This window comes from Haliotis rufescens, unplaced genomic scaffold (genome assembly GCF_023055435.1).
Source record: "Haliotis rufescens isolate VD_foot unplaced genomic scaffold, xgHalRufe1.0.p SCAF_16, whole genome shotgun sequence".
Taxonomy (NCBI): Eukaryota; Metazoa; Mollusca; class Gastropoda; order Lepetellida; family Haliotidae; genus Haliotis; species Haliotis rufescens.
The window spans coordinates 9,948,510-9,963,201 of record NW_025963846.1 but is presented as its reverse complement, the minus strand read 5'-3'; the positions used below and the strand labels follow the sequence as shown (position 1 = coordinate 9,963,201).

At 39.9% G+C, this 14,692-nt stretch overlaps 1 protein-coding gene across 1 annotated transcript; it reads left to right on the top strand.

Annotated features, from left to right (window-relative positions):
- The first annotated feature begins 569 nt into the window (after positions 1 to 569).
- Positions 570 to 12,846, top strand: LOC124134523 (mitochondrial-processing peptidase subunit beta-like). The gene is made up of 14 exons (XM_046499381.2): positions 570 to 686; positions 3,914 to 4,066; positions 4,658 to 4,744; positions 6,344 to 6,473; positions 6,993 to 7,084; positions 7,285 to 7,391; positions 8,161 to 8,240; positions 8,632 to 8,744; positions 9,473 to 9,711; positions 10,186 to 10,251; positions 10,915 to 11,031; positions 11,665 to 11,722; positions 11,985 to 12,060; positions 12,486 to 12,846. The coding sequence occupies exons 1-14, from the start codon at positions 624 to 626 to the stop codon at positions 12,548 to 12,550; spliced, it is 1,446 nt and encodes a 481-aa protein (XP_046355337.1). The 5' UTR covers positions 570 to 623; the 3' UTR covers positions 12,551 to 12,846.
- The last annotated feature ends 1,846 nt before the right edge of the window (positions 12,847 to 14,692 follow it).

Below are 14,692 nucleotides of genomic sequence, written 5' to 3'. Positions count from 1 at the left end.
ACGTCTGTGACCGTGTGTCATATTTCTTTCTCTCACACCCAACTAAAACCCTTTTGACACATTTATATAATCATACTCAAAGCCCTTGTCAATATATAAGAAAAGCATACGGCCATACATATAAAACACTTGATGGTTTTACTAACAAAATTCGTCTGCTAGAACTAGCACCTGCCATCCAAGGGCACATAACTCTGATGAAGAATAGAAACGCTTTGGATAGCTATAAAGAAAGGATCAATTATTACGAAGTGGGATGGAACTGTGAATGTTATTTAATTCACAAAATGTGATGAAAAAAACGACAAATATAATGTTATAATAATCATAGACAGGTAAGACATGTAAATGGATGAACTATCAATTAGTTCTACATAATTAAGAAAAAAAACAACTGACATTAACGTAATTGCAAGAGTTCCTTCGTAAACAAATAGCACACCTGTATGTAAAATCATATTTATTCCCACTTATTGGGTATTGCCCATTTTATTGTTATTGCTGTCGGTGTGGTTATGCTACGGTGCCGTTTCTTGTTTGGCTGGTGTTTTCGTTTCATATGTGAGAATACTTTTAGCAAAACTCTCTTTGCGCATGCCCTTTCGACGTTTTCGCCGGTCAAGATGGCGACTCATCTGTTGAAGGTCACGAATACACTGACAAAAGTGTTGCCGAAGACATCAAGGGTAATAAATTAAGCGAGAATATAGTCATACTGAAAGCATAATCATAAATCTATTTATCTGTATCCTGAGACAATAGGATCACTGCCATATGTGTGAAACGTTTTGCATGTCCTTTTCACCTTTCGTGGTTATGAATAACAACTTTCAAAACGCATGATCTTGCGACTTTGGATACAAAACTACAAATGTTCCGACATAAACATGATTGCTAATGTATGAATTGCGAACGTCTCAATTGTTTGTCGAAGTTAGAGATTTTTTCAGTATTATCTTCTGTCAATATCTTAACGACAGCTTAACACCAAACATTTGCGAAAGTTATGCAAAACTCAGCAAGTATCCTAAGTTCGTGACGTTATGTGTACACGCGCTTTTGACTATTTTTTTTATATATGGAGAACGTCACAAAGATATATGTTGAGCTCTTTCAGAACCAGTTCTGTCACTTGTGTTGCGAATCGACCGTAAAATTTGTGACTGATAATGAACTGACAAAATACTAGCTAGGTTTTGTATTGAACTGATGTAATATGAATATGTTTATAGCAGTGCAGACTGGTTGGTAAAGTTTGGAATCGGTTGGGATTTTAGCAATGTCATCAGTCATTGGTCATACAGTCATGCCCCGCTTATACGGACTTCAGATATCCGGAAACCTCGGTTTCCAGACGATTTTCATTCAAAACGAAATAATTACTATATAAATTTACCCGTATATCCGGAAATTCAGTTTCCGGAACCGGACGGTCATTTTCATTCACAAAACACTGAAATGCACACAAAATTGTCTCACTTATCCGGACTTTACACTTCCGCTGGTGGTAATCCTTCCGCTGGTGACAAGTGACACTGAGTTACGTTTGAGACGAGCTTGTTTATTGTACATGTAATCCCCTTCGATAAATATGGCGTCTGTGGAGGTCAGAGGTTGTGTAAGTATGGCCTGTCAACCAGCGAAACGTAAGTGACACGCAGTTACAGCACGCGAAAAAAGGGAAATTTGTCTGTTTAAAGAAAAACACCTGTCAGCAAGTTTAGAAACCATCAGTAAGCATTATGGCACTGAATTTGGACATACCATAGGAAAATCGACAATTGGTGACAGTTCAAACTTCCATGACAAACTTTTTGAAACGTGTATGAATAAAGATTGAGTGGATGTATCTGTTTGCTCTGTCATCTGCCATGAGTTGCATAATTGAAGGGAAGTAACTCTTCCAGTAAGAAGCTGGTTTCAGTTATACGGAAATTCGTTTATACGGATGAATTGTGAAATGACACAAGTGTCCGTATAAACGAGGCACGACTGTATATGCTTTTACAGGGATTTACCTAGGTTATTTATTTTGGGGGCGAGGGGACTCAAAGCCTTTACTTGTAGGGGTCACAAACTTCAAAATCTGGCCGCCAGAGAAATACAACATATTGAAAACAGTACTACATAACATTGCACATGCTCAGAGGCCATTAGTAAAACGGGTGATGAGGTAGCCTAGTTGTTAAAGTGTTTGCTCGTCACGGTGAAGGCCCAGTGTAGATTCCACATTGGTACAATGTTTGAAGCCCATTTCTGGTGGCTCCCTCCATGATATTGCTGGACTATTGCTTAAAGCAGCATAAAACCATACTCACTCATTAGTTAAACATAGATATGAAGATCAAGCCAGTATCCCAAAGCCCAAGTCTTGTAAAATTCTGTTCAGTTTAGTAAGATCAGCTTATATATGATAACACTAAACATGCAAAAAGTAAAATAATACTTAAAATGACATTGAATGCCTCAAATTTTTTTGGCGCAGACGTAGATTGTGAACAGAAACATTCAGCTGCACATTGTATTTTTTAACTAAATATGTATGAAAATATATTGAACTTTAAGTGGTACCAAATTATGAAATACCAGCATTCGTTCATCATACAGACAAATATTATGTGAATCAAACTCACGGGTCATGGATCAAGTTCCCCATAACCTATGGTCAGTTATTATCCCCCGTCCAACGAAGTTGGCGGGGGATATAGAAACGGGCTCCGTCCGTCATGTTTCGTTTCCGGAGCATAACTCATAAACAGTTCAATATTTTTTCATGAAACTTTGCAGGGCTGTCAGGTACATGCTGAATTGGTGCCTTTCGCTATTGAGAAATTTTAGAAATTTTTATTTTTTACGTTTCCATGGCAACAAGATGGACTTAGGTTCTGTGAGGGTAGGGTTCGTTTCCGAAGCATAACTCATAAACCGTTCAATATTTTTCCATGAAACTTTGCAGGTCTGTCAGGTACATGCTGAACTGGTGCCTTTTGCTATTGAGAAATTTCAGAAATTTTTATTTTTTACGTTACCATGGCAACAAGATGGACTTAGGTTCTGTGAGGGTAGGGTTCGTTTCCGAAGCATAACTCATAAACCGTTCAATATTTTTTCATGAAACTTTGCAGGTCTGTCAGGTACATGCTGAACTGGTGCCTTTTGCTATTGAGAAATTTCAGAAATTTTTATTTTTTACGTTTCCATGGCAACAAGATGGACTTAGGTTCTGTGAGGGTAGGGTTCGTTTCCGAAGTATAACTCATAAACCGTTCAATATTTTTTCATGAAACTTTGCAGGTCTGTCAGGTACATGCTGAACTGGTGCCTTTTGCTATTGAGAAATTTCAGAAATTTTCATTTTTTACGTGCCATTGCAACAAGATGGACTTAGGTTCCAAACTCATTTTTTTTTTACAATTTCCATGACAAGGTCCACCTTGGTTAAAAAATATTAGGGTTTGTTTAGATTGAATTATGTCATAAATTCTGCAACATGGGCGGGAGATATAGCCACGTTAGTGGCAAACTCTTGTTTATTATTATTTTTTTCCAGGGGTAAAATTGCCCTGACTCCGAGACATTTGAAGCATTGGCAGTAGCATGCCATCCATGAATTTATATCATATGAAATGTTGGTGGAATATTGCTAAACATGCTAAAAGTGTACCGACTGAAGTATGTTACTTATAATGCCAGTAGTGCCTATATGTACAGTTAACATGGTTAACAGTAGTGTATCGGTTGATGTCAGATTTCAATGGAATGACTTGATGAGATCACACAAATAATGTTCACCTCTTTTCTTTGAAACATGTTAAACCGAATAATGTATTATAAATTTATCAGTAGTATTTTGCTTTTTAAAGTATAGATATCTGAGAAGATATGATTTATTTTACATGGTTCCTTTTTGCAGGTGCAATGTGGTTTCTTCATCAACAAGAGATGGATGTCAGCTAAGGCAGCAACCTATGAACAGACAATATTAAATGTTCCAGAAACAAGGGTGACAACTCTTGACAATGGCCTCCGAGTGGCAACTGAAGACTCTGGAATTCCAACATGTACTGTAAGTAGTTACTGTCGTTTGTTCAGGATTTCATTCAATATTGCCCAATAAGGGGTTTCAGAGCAAATAAGTACTCTTATAAGTTCTAGATGTTTAGTAAAATCGAAGTAGTGTTGACATTGTGTGGTGGTTTGATGGGAACAAATCTACCACTGCTTGGACAGTTGCAGTAAAGGTGAATCTATAAATAGTATTTGAGCAAACCATGGCAAACATTTACCATGTTTACATGTAATCGAACATGTACCAATTGTCCAGTTCAGACAGGTAACAGTTTGTGATTATTGTTTCATAACATGCAAGAGAGTAATTATCAAACTCAGCGTAAATAAAAAAATGCTTCAAACCAGAATTTAGTTCTTTTTTTTTTTTACATTCATGATTTTGGGGGATCAGCTGATCCATAAGACAAATGGTACAAATAACTACAATTTTTAGGTTATCATACAACATATGCTATAGATTTCATACACATAAATATAGCAATTTTGTTTTGCATATGCTGGCTACATGTATATATATTTACAGTGTGATGTGCATGCTGTTACCTCTCATGATTTTACTACGATCTCAGTGTTGTTTCTGTTTCAGGTTGGACTGTGGATAGATGCTGGAAGCAGGTTTGAAAATCAGAAGAACAATGGTGTTGCACATTTCCTTGAACACATGGCATTTAAGGTAAAAATAGAGCATTGTGACTTGCAAGTGGGATGGTTTCATTGAATCTATATGATGGGTATATCGTGTATACTACTCAAAAGAAGTTAAAGAGCACCTGATTGTTTCATATGGCTGTAACACAGCAGAACTTGAATCAACCCTACACCAGTACTCATTGTAGCCTCACATAACCCAGTAAGAACACGATACCCACCCTATCATCATAGGTCATAGCTGGTAGATATTGCAATAGACAGCCTTCCAGTCGTGGTGTTTGTTGGCTTGTTTTTATCACCCTGAGGCAAGGGAGTTACCTGACTGTAAAAGTCTAGTTTCCACCCTTGCCAAAGTAGGCTGGACTTATGGAGTTATACTTTGGCTGGACTAATGAGTATATGCATAGTCAAATCAAAATTGTGTAATGAAATCGACATCGGTTTGTAAACAACATGGATTTCAACGTGCAGATTTCGGTCAAATGTAGGATTTACAAAGATGTGTACTGTCAACTGGGCGTTGACGGATATTTTCCAAATCTTGTCATGTTTTTAATCAAGTTGTTCATGTGATTTGATGCACTTCGCAAAGTAAATAGATCAGATCGTCTGGACTTGGCCCTGCCATTCTATTTGAAGCAAATGCAAGTGATACGAGAGGTGGAATCTTGTTGGTCAATATGAGGGACATTACTCATAATAGCCACTGGTGGTGCAACAATCGAGCCCAGAAATTCCAGCCTGGTTCGGCAAGATTGGAAACTGGACTTTTATAGTCCGTTCAATCCCTTGCCTCTGAAAGATGGCTTGTTTATTTGTGTAGTAGTCACTTTGTAGACTGAATGATAAACTCATTTTTATTATTCATTAAGTCACTTGATTAGTCAGTTGCTTAATTATTATGATCCATTTGTATCATTGCGAGACATGTATAACCCATTTCTGCATCTTGTTGTGCTCTAGCACAAACTACATAATATGACAGTACATACACCTTAACTTGAGAATGTCTTTTTTTCATGATTACTTGTGCATAATTGTAGTCGACTTTCCCGTTTATGAATTTGGAGGTCAAGCCAAATTTATGTGAAAGAGCGTGCCAAAGACAGCTCTGCTGTCATAATGGGTGATACATCGTCCCGGACCGACCGCATTTTCCAAGGGCATTGGTTGGCTTTATTTCTTTGGTGTTTTTTTGTCCAAAACAATTTCATTAAAATCAGATCTTAGTTCTCGCTATCGATAACAAAGATCTGAGGACATCCCATTACGGGTCACGTCAGCACGACCTTTCATCCAACCAAATGTCAATTTCTTGTCAGTCATATCGTTGGTCGGTCAATGTTCACGAAAGGTCGTTCTGACGTGATCCGTAATGGGATGTCCTCAGATCTTTGGTTAGCGGCAGCAAAAACTGAGATCGGATTTTAATGAGATTGTGTCCAAAATAGCTTGTGAGTGACTTTTGAATGTGCATTTAGTACAAGAATATCAAATTCAGTCTTGGAAAAATGATCCCACTATTATCATGATTATGTCAGAAGTAGACCTGTAGGGCCCTTCCTTTGTGTCAACTTGAATGTACACTGGCAGGTCAGTATATGGAGCCATATTGTTTCAGGGAACACAGAAGCGATCACAGACTGATCTGGAACTGGAAGTAGAAAACATGGGAGCTCACCTGAACGCTTATACCTCCCGTGAACAGACAGTGTATTATGCCAAATGTTTCTCACAAGACATGAACAAGGGTAGGTATTCTCTACAGCTGACTAGTTATGCTCTTCTTGGAGGTACCCGTGGGGATCCCTGTTAGAATAGGTCTTCAGCAACCCATGCTTGCCGTAAAGGGTGACTATGCTTATCGTAAGAAGCGACTAACAGGTTTGGGTGGTCAGGCTCGCTAACATGGTTGATGCATGTCATTGTATCCCTATTGCGTGGATTGATGCTCATGATGTCAATCACTGCATTGTCTGGTCCAGATGCGATTATATTCAGACTAAGGTCATATGATATAGCTGGAATATTGCTGATTGCGGTGTTAAACAACAAACAAACAAACTGGGAGGTAGTTACAGTGCTACATGGTTTTGTGAGTATTTGGGGGATCACATGTGAAGAAACGTGGATATGACATACTTATTTTTGGTTTCAGTATTTTGACATTGGAGGAACATAAATTTTAAAGGACCTTCTACATTGGAGGGACATAACTTTTATAGGATCTTCTACTTGCACAGATTGTAGACAGCTTTGTTGTGTTTCAGCTGTGGACATTTTGTCTGACATCATTCAGAACAGCACTCTGGGAGAGCAGGAGATTGAGAGAGAAAGGGGCGTCATCCTCAGGGAAATGCAGGTGTGTAGAGTAATCATGGTAACACAGGCTCTGTTCTTTGCATCACTGTACATAGTTACAATGTGTGGTGCCCTTTTCTGTTTCCCCCGTTGTGATATAGCTGGAATATTTCTTAAAGTGACATTCAACATTCTCACTCGCTCACTTCTATCCAGCAACTGTGAGACCATGCCTGTCATGCTTCTGTGTTTCATCACCAGGAAGTTGAAACCAATCTGCAGGAAGTTGTGTTTGACCACCTGCATGCCACGGCTTACCAGGGAACAGCTCTAGGCAGAACCATCCTCGGGCCCACAGAGAACATCCAGTAAGTCACAGGACACAAAATAGTTGATATGTCTGGACAGTAGGGAATATTTTTGTTCTGTATCCTGATGGAAAGTGAGACTTGGCATGGTTTGATTCTTAATGTAATGTGATTTAAACACCTCTAAAATATTGAGTGGAGTGGGGTTTGTGTAAAAGTGCCAAATGTGTAAGAACTTTGTGTACAAATGTTTCAGTTTCCTTTGGGTTTCCTTTTCAAGCTCTTGGCAACTCCTGAGAAATCATGTTCTCTGTGCAGAGTAGTGTCCCTTGGGAACACTAGAAACCTATAATCATGGGTTTGAATCCCTGTTCGCCTCGATGATGTTTCTAGGTTTTGTCAGCACTATACCTGTGCTCGTAGGTTTCACCAAAGTCATAAATATCTGAAACCTGCATCACTTTGGGCTTTCAACCTACATAAAAGTGACACGCTGTGAAGTAACTAGAATACTGTTCAAAGCGGCATTAAACCCAACTTACTCAGAATATTGTACCAGAATGAACTCATCCTTCCTGGAAATGTTTCTATACCTTCTGATGTATATGATGTTAAAGTCCATGTCCAGGAGTCCGTGTTGACCTTGACTTCAGTTTACGTCCTTTTTCTGTGTTTGTGTTGAAGAATGTGTGTTTCCATTTTGACCATGACCTCAGTACACAGCCATCAGTGTTGCCTGTGTTTATGGATGTGTAGGTTTCCATGCTGACTCTGAAGTCACTGTACAACCACTGGTGTTGGCTGTACTGACAAATGTGTATGTGTTTAGATCCATCAAGCGTGGGGACCTGGTTGAGTACATCAACTCTCACTACAAGGGACCTCGCATTGTGCTGTCAGCTGCAGGAGGTGAGGACTTGTAGAGGTGCTGTGTGTGAATGGAGCTGTCAGTGTGGGCTTCAGACAGGTGGTGGTGTGCTAAATCTGGGTGTTGGTGTAGTGATGCATTCATACATACAGATGTTGGTCACGCACGCACGGCAGTTTGGTTTCATGTGGGGCTACTGGTTGGGTTGATTCAAGTGCTGCTGTGTTATCAGACCTATCAACTATTGCTGTAAAGACTAAGAACTATATCGATTTCTCTTCTATATTCTACATTCTTTCTTTGTCAACATGGTCACATTTGTCACCTGTAAAAGTTAATGTCTTCCGATTCTACCAACTTCCTTATGTGAATAAAGGTGAACTGTGGATTTGTTTTAAATCAAGATGTTCACATGTGGAGGAATTGTTTCAGGTGTAAATCATGATTCACTTGTCAACATCGCTAAGCAGCATTTCGGCTCCATTGGTACTAACTATGAGGGGGAGATTCCTCTTCTACCACCATGCAGATTCACCGGCAGCGAGGTGAGGCTACTTCTAATGTATCTTGCACCAGAAGTATTGCTTTTGTACAACAATAGATCTCAGCATTAAGTATGCAAGTACAGTATCTATAGCCAAAAAACAATAACTGGATGCAGTGTTAAAATCAAAATTACATATTGTAGTATTCAGATTTTTAATTGAATAAGGACTTTCTTATCCTTTTGCATTCATTCTTCTTGATATTTGTGTTTTCTTTGCCTCCCAACACTTAATGACTAAATAATACTGGATGGGCCTGTATACACCATGTCCTTCTTCACCCAAGAATAGATACGGATGATAGGTGGTATGCTAGCAACTCATGTTTATTTTAAGTTGAGCCATAAAATTAGGCTGTGTTTATCTCATGGAAGTTAAATGATCCCTCCTACATACAGGGATTTTGAGTACACCCTTCCTTTGTCTGATTTTGAAGCAATGTGTAGAGAAGACTGCAGCAAGGGTTGAACATATCGCACAAGAAATATTGTGTGTGTGCTCATTAACCAGCCACTCGCTGTGACCAGGCTGTGCTTGATTCGTTGGTTAAAAATAGTAACTACACCGCATTGTGGTCATGTGTATTCACAGAAGATGTAGGAACGTAATGTATGCCAACCCATGAAGTATTGACAACAAAGTCTTACAAAACACTTACTGTAAGGTTAAATGTTGAATGCATGTTAGTGGTATCCATATTAAACTTCCACATACATTCCTGTACATAGATCCTTGTCCGAGATGACAGCATGCCCCTGGCTCACGTGGCCATTGCTGTTGAGGGCTGTGGGTGGTCAAACCCGGACAACATTGCCCTGATGGTGGCCAACACTCTCATCGGCAGCTGGGACCGATCCTTCGGAGGCGGCTCCAACCTCGCCAGCCCCCTGGCAGCCCACAGCGCCTCTGCAAACCTGTGTCATAGTTTCCAGTCATTTAACACATGCTACACAGACACCGGATTGTGGTGAGTGTCTGCATGGTAATTTTCACTAGTCATTGGATATACCCATACCTGTGTTTATAGCATAGAGTGTAGGTTAGGGTGGCACGGGTTGCCCAGTCGTCTAAGGCCCCGCAATTGGCTGTGCATAGTTGCGTCCCTTGGGCACACCAGAGCGTATCACTACGACAGTCGTAAGTGTATATTAAAGTATGGGAGTTATGATCATCTTAGCGCTTTAATCGCTTTGTGCAACTGGGCTTAGAATGATGGTCCAACCCCAATTGTGTATCGAGGTTTGTCAGCACCATACCCATGCTAGTGGGTTTCACTATAATATTGGTACACGGCTAGCAGTCTAGTGCTATCTTCCATCCCTGTTTAGATTCAACTATATTAACTGCACTGTTTTTCTTTTATTGTATTGAGTTTGCAGGACTCTTCATCATCCTATATCTCTTGCTATCAACATGATCAAGGAATTGCTTGTGTTTTCAGGGGTCTGTACTATGTTTGCGAGCGTACACAAATTGAGGATATGCTGTTCAACGTACAGGGAGAATGGTATGTTCAAATTGTCTACATTATTTATTGTCATGCTTTCATAACAATCCTACCCAAACTGAAACAAATTAATTAGGAGATAAACCTACTGTGTTTGAAAAACAGAGGAATGTTATACTGAATTGATGGCCTCTAAATTTTATTTGGAACCAAACAAGTTCTTGTCAAACACAGTACATTTATCTACCATGACCAATTTGTATCCAATAAAATCATATTCATACCTTGTTTGTAGCAATTAACCAATCAGAATGAAGAATTTAACAGTCAAGGCTGAATATTCAGTTGTTTTTTTTATGTTTCTATCATCATTATCATTACTTCAGTTTGCTACGGGGGCGGTCGGGTAGCCTAGTGGTTAAGGCGTTAGCTCATCACGCCGAAGATCCGGGTTCGATTCCCGACATAGGTACAATGTGTGAAGCCCATTTCTGGTGTCCCCCGCCATGATATTGCTGGAATATTGCTAAAAGCGGTGTAAAACCATACTCAGTCAGTCAGTCAGTTTGCTACGAAATAGAACAGGAAGGTTGAACATATTGAAGTTAACTACTTTAAGTAATGGTGAGCAATACCCATGCTTTTATTGTCATTCTTAATGAGAACACAGCATAAATTTGAATTGGAAAGATACAATGACCATGTTGACTTTGTTCTATCCAGGATGAGACTGTGTTCAAATGTGACAGACTCTGAGGTTGAGAGGGCAAAGAACCTCCTGAAGACCAACATGCTCCTCCAGTTGGATGGCTCCACACCTATCTGTGAGGATATCGGGAGGTGAGGCTTCCTTCTTATCTTTGAAGGGGCGGTCGGGTAGCCTAGTGGTTAAAGCGTTCGCTCGTCACGCTGAAGACCCGGGTTCGATTCCCGACATGGGTACAATGTTTGAAGCCCATTTCTGGTGTCCCCCGCCGTGATATTGCTGGAATATTGCTAAAAACGGCGTAAAACCATACTCACTCACTCACTCTTATCTTTGATGTTAGTTGGGTGGGGGGTGAGGGAAGGATGAGATTATCTTCATATTGGTGGGGGATGTCCCTAGCTTGTCTGTGAGGACATTGGCAGTTGGTGAGGCTTGCTTGGTACCTGGGAGGATATGTAGGGGAAAATCGGGAACATATAGGTGGTGGGGGTAATTTTAAGCATTACAATCACCATCAAGTAAACACTCTATATTAGTTGTAGCAGTATCACGACATGTGGTCTTGTGCGTTCTGTGTTAGGTTTTAAGACATAGTATTTCATCATGATCGAGTGAACCAATCAGATCTCATCATTCTGACATGAAAGTATGATAAATTATTTTATCAAGATCACATGAACCAATCAGATCTCATGAACCAATCAGATCTCATCATTCTGACATGGAGGTATGATAAATGCTTGTGTTGTGCAATGTTGTTTCAGACAAATGCTGTGCTATGACAGGAGGATTCCACTTCCAGAGCTGGAAGCCAGGATAGAGGTGAGAGCATACATACCTTGTGGATGACTATTATTTCATATATTGGTCACATATATTTTACAAAACCCCTGATGCTCATACTTTCATGCACTGGTGTGCCTGACTTACAAGTATTTTCAGTCAGCTGTGATATAGCTTGAATGTTGCTGACTATAGCGCCAACACAACATTCACTCTTTCTGGGCTCACCTGACTGAAAGTGAAGTGACTCGATGGTGAATTAATGTCTCTTTTCCAACATTTGTGTTTGTGTTGTTTCCAGGCCGTCAACGCCAATGTGGTGCGTGATGTGTGCATGAAGTACATCTATGACAAGTGTCCTGCTGTTGCTGCTGTCGGTATGTTTAGTGATCGCAATCAAAGTAGTCATGCCAAATAATGCATTGTATTTCTGTAAGTCCTTTGGGGTGGTGGGATAGCCCAGTGGTTAAAGCGTTTGCTCGTCACACCGAAAGCCCAGGTTCAATCCCCAAATGGGTGCAATGTGTGAAGCCCATTTACAGTGTCCCCCTCTGATATTGCTGGAATATTGCTAAAAGCGGCATAAAACCAAACTCACTCACTCTGTATTTTTTTTATGCTGTTCAATATCAATAACTGGTTTGTCTGGTCCAGATTGATTATCATCAATGTTGTCATATAGTTGGATGTTGAGTGCAGCATTGAGAAATTTCTTTTATTTATGGACAGGAGATGAATTCTTCTGATGAGTTCTTGAGTATTGAATGTGGATGGTCACTCATTACACTGTATTTTTCCCCAGGACCTATCGAGCAACTGCCCGACTACAACCGTATCCGAGCTGCCATGTACTGGCTGAGGTTATAACACAGTTAGCTGTAGGACAAGCAAGATGAACTTTATCAGTGGTCTGTTCCTGTTGGACAGAGAATGGAGCTGTGTTTGTGCGAGATGGACATTTTATTTATGTGAATATTAAATTCTGATCATCTGTGAATAGCTGTGCGTGTTTCTGGCATCTCGTTGAAAAAAGATGTTAATAAAACTTATCCTGCAAACCAGTGGTTAGACTTTATCAAACGTGTTCGCTGTAATGCATCGAGGGGTGATGTTGGTATCAACACAACCTTGGTTTCTTAGGATAATAAACTCAAGATACATGACTTGTCTTCTGTGTGTGTTTTTTGTGTGACCATGTCAATTAACATCGACCAAATGTGTTGACAGCATCACAGCTCAAGTGGGTTGAGAGCAACATTGCCAGAGTGGGTTGACAGCAACATTGACCATTGTTTAAAAGCAACATTGACAGTGGTTGACCGCAACATTGACCATTGTTTAAAAGCAACATTGACAGTGGTTGACAGCAACATTGACCATTGTTTAAAAGCAACATTGACAGTGGTTGACAGCAACATTGAACAAGTAGTTTATACACCACTCAAAACAAGTTAATTTGACATAGAAAACAGAAATTTGAATTTCGAATCGCAAATCAGGTTGTTTTTAGGTTTCAAGCTCAAAAAAGGGTCAATGAAACTTTGCATCACAATGTCGCCCAATCATACTGGGTTTCCTTTGTCATTGCATGTGCAATCTGTATACTCCGTGAATGATTGGGACATACAAATCACTGCCATGATCTCTTGAAATTTCCTCATGGTAAGACGTCAACAAAGCAATGTTGATATGGGCATATCGTCATGGCATTATGTCAGCACATGAAGATCCAGGTTAGAACAGGTTTTTAGCTTGCCCAAAAGGCGACGTAGCTGGTTTTTAGAGGCGACTAAAGTGATCGGGTGGTCAGGCTCGCTGACTTGGTGGAGGCATGTCAATTACGTGGATCAATGCTCATGTCAGACTCTTATTACTTACAGACCTCAATGGAATATTGCTGAGTGCGGCGTTAAACATCTGAGACATGCAAATGGTATTCAGTTATAGGACCAGACCATACGGAATTGTTTGCAAGCCCACAATATTCAGTTTGGGCGGCAAGCAGTTTGGCCACCTCTTCTCCAACATCATAGATCATCTTCAAGATGACAATGCTAGACCACATCATGCCTGGCTCATGAATGATTTTCTCAACCAAAATAGCATTCAGCAAATGGAATGGCCAGTATACTCACCTGATTTGGCACCAATTGAGCATGCATCGGACGAGTGAGAGACAATCATAGGCAGCCAGATGGTCTTCAAGAGTGGCAGGCTGTTCCTATGTTCTTTCAACATCTGATTGACAGCAAGCCTCAACAGGATGTCAGCTGTTTTCCAGCATGAGGTGGTTTATTCGTTGAGATAGTGATCACAGTTCTCTTTGACACTCAATGCTGACGTATTATCGGAGACTCATGTTTTACGATTAATGTAAAATATCAACAAATTATGTGACCCTTAACTTATTTTGAGTAGTATAGATACATGACCAAGTTGGCTGACAGCAACATGGCTGAGTTGTTGATAACATCACAGCAAAAGTGGTTTACAGCAACATTTCAGCTTCATCGGTCCAAGTATGTATTGATAACAAATATATTGACATAACTCAATAAAGGTTATAATTTCGAGGCTTGCCAAAGAGGATTTTAAACTTCTTTTTTTTTAAAAACTTTTATCCATATTTGATGTGTCCCGTGAAGATTCCGGGGTAGAACTGGTCTTCAGCAACCCATGCTTGTTGTAGGAGGTGATCAACAGGATCGGGTGGTAAGGCTTGCTGACTTGGTTGATACGTCATCGATCCCAATTGCGTGAATCGATGCTCATGATATCATTGACTGGATTGTCTGGTCCAGACTCGATTATTTACAGACCGCTGTCATATAGCTGGAATATTGCTGAGTGCAGCGTTAAACAACAAACCAACCATATTTGATGTCAATAGAGACGAGTGATATTCAATTCTTCATCCAAAATCATTCTTTTCCAGTTTGTAAACACTATTAACCAGTCTTGAGGGTAATAGCTTACCAGCTTCAGTGGCAGAGAGACTTATGACATCAT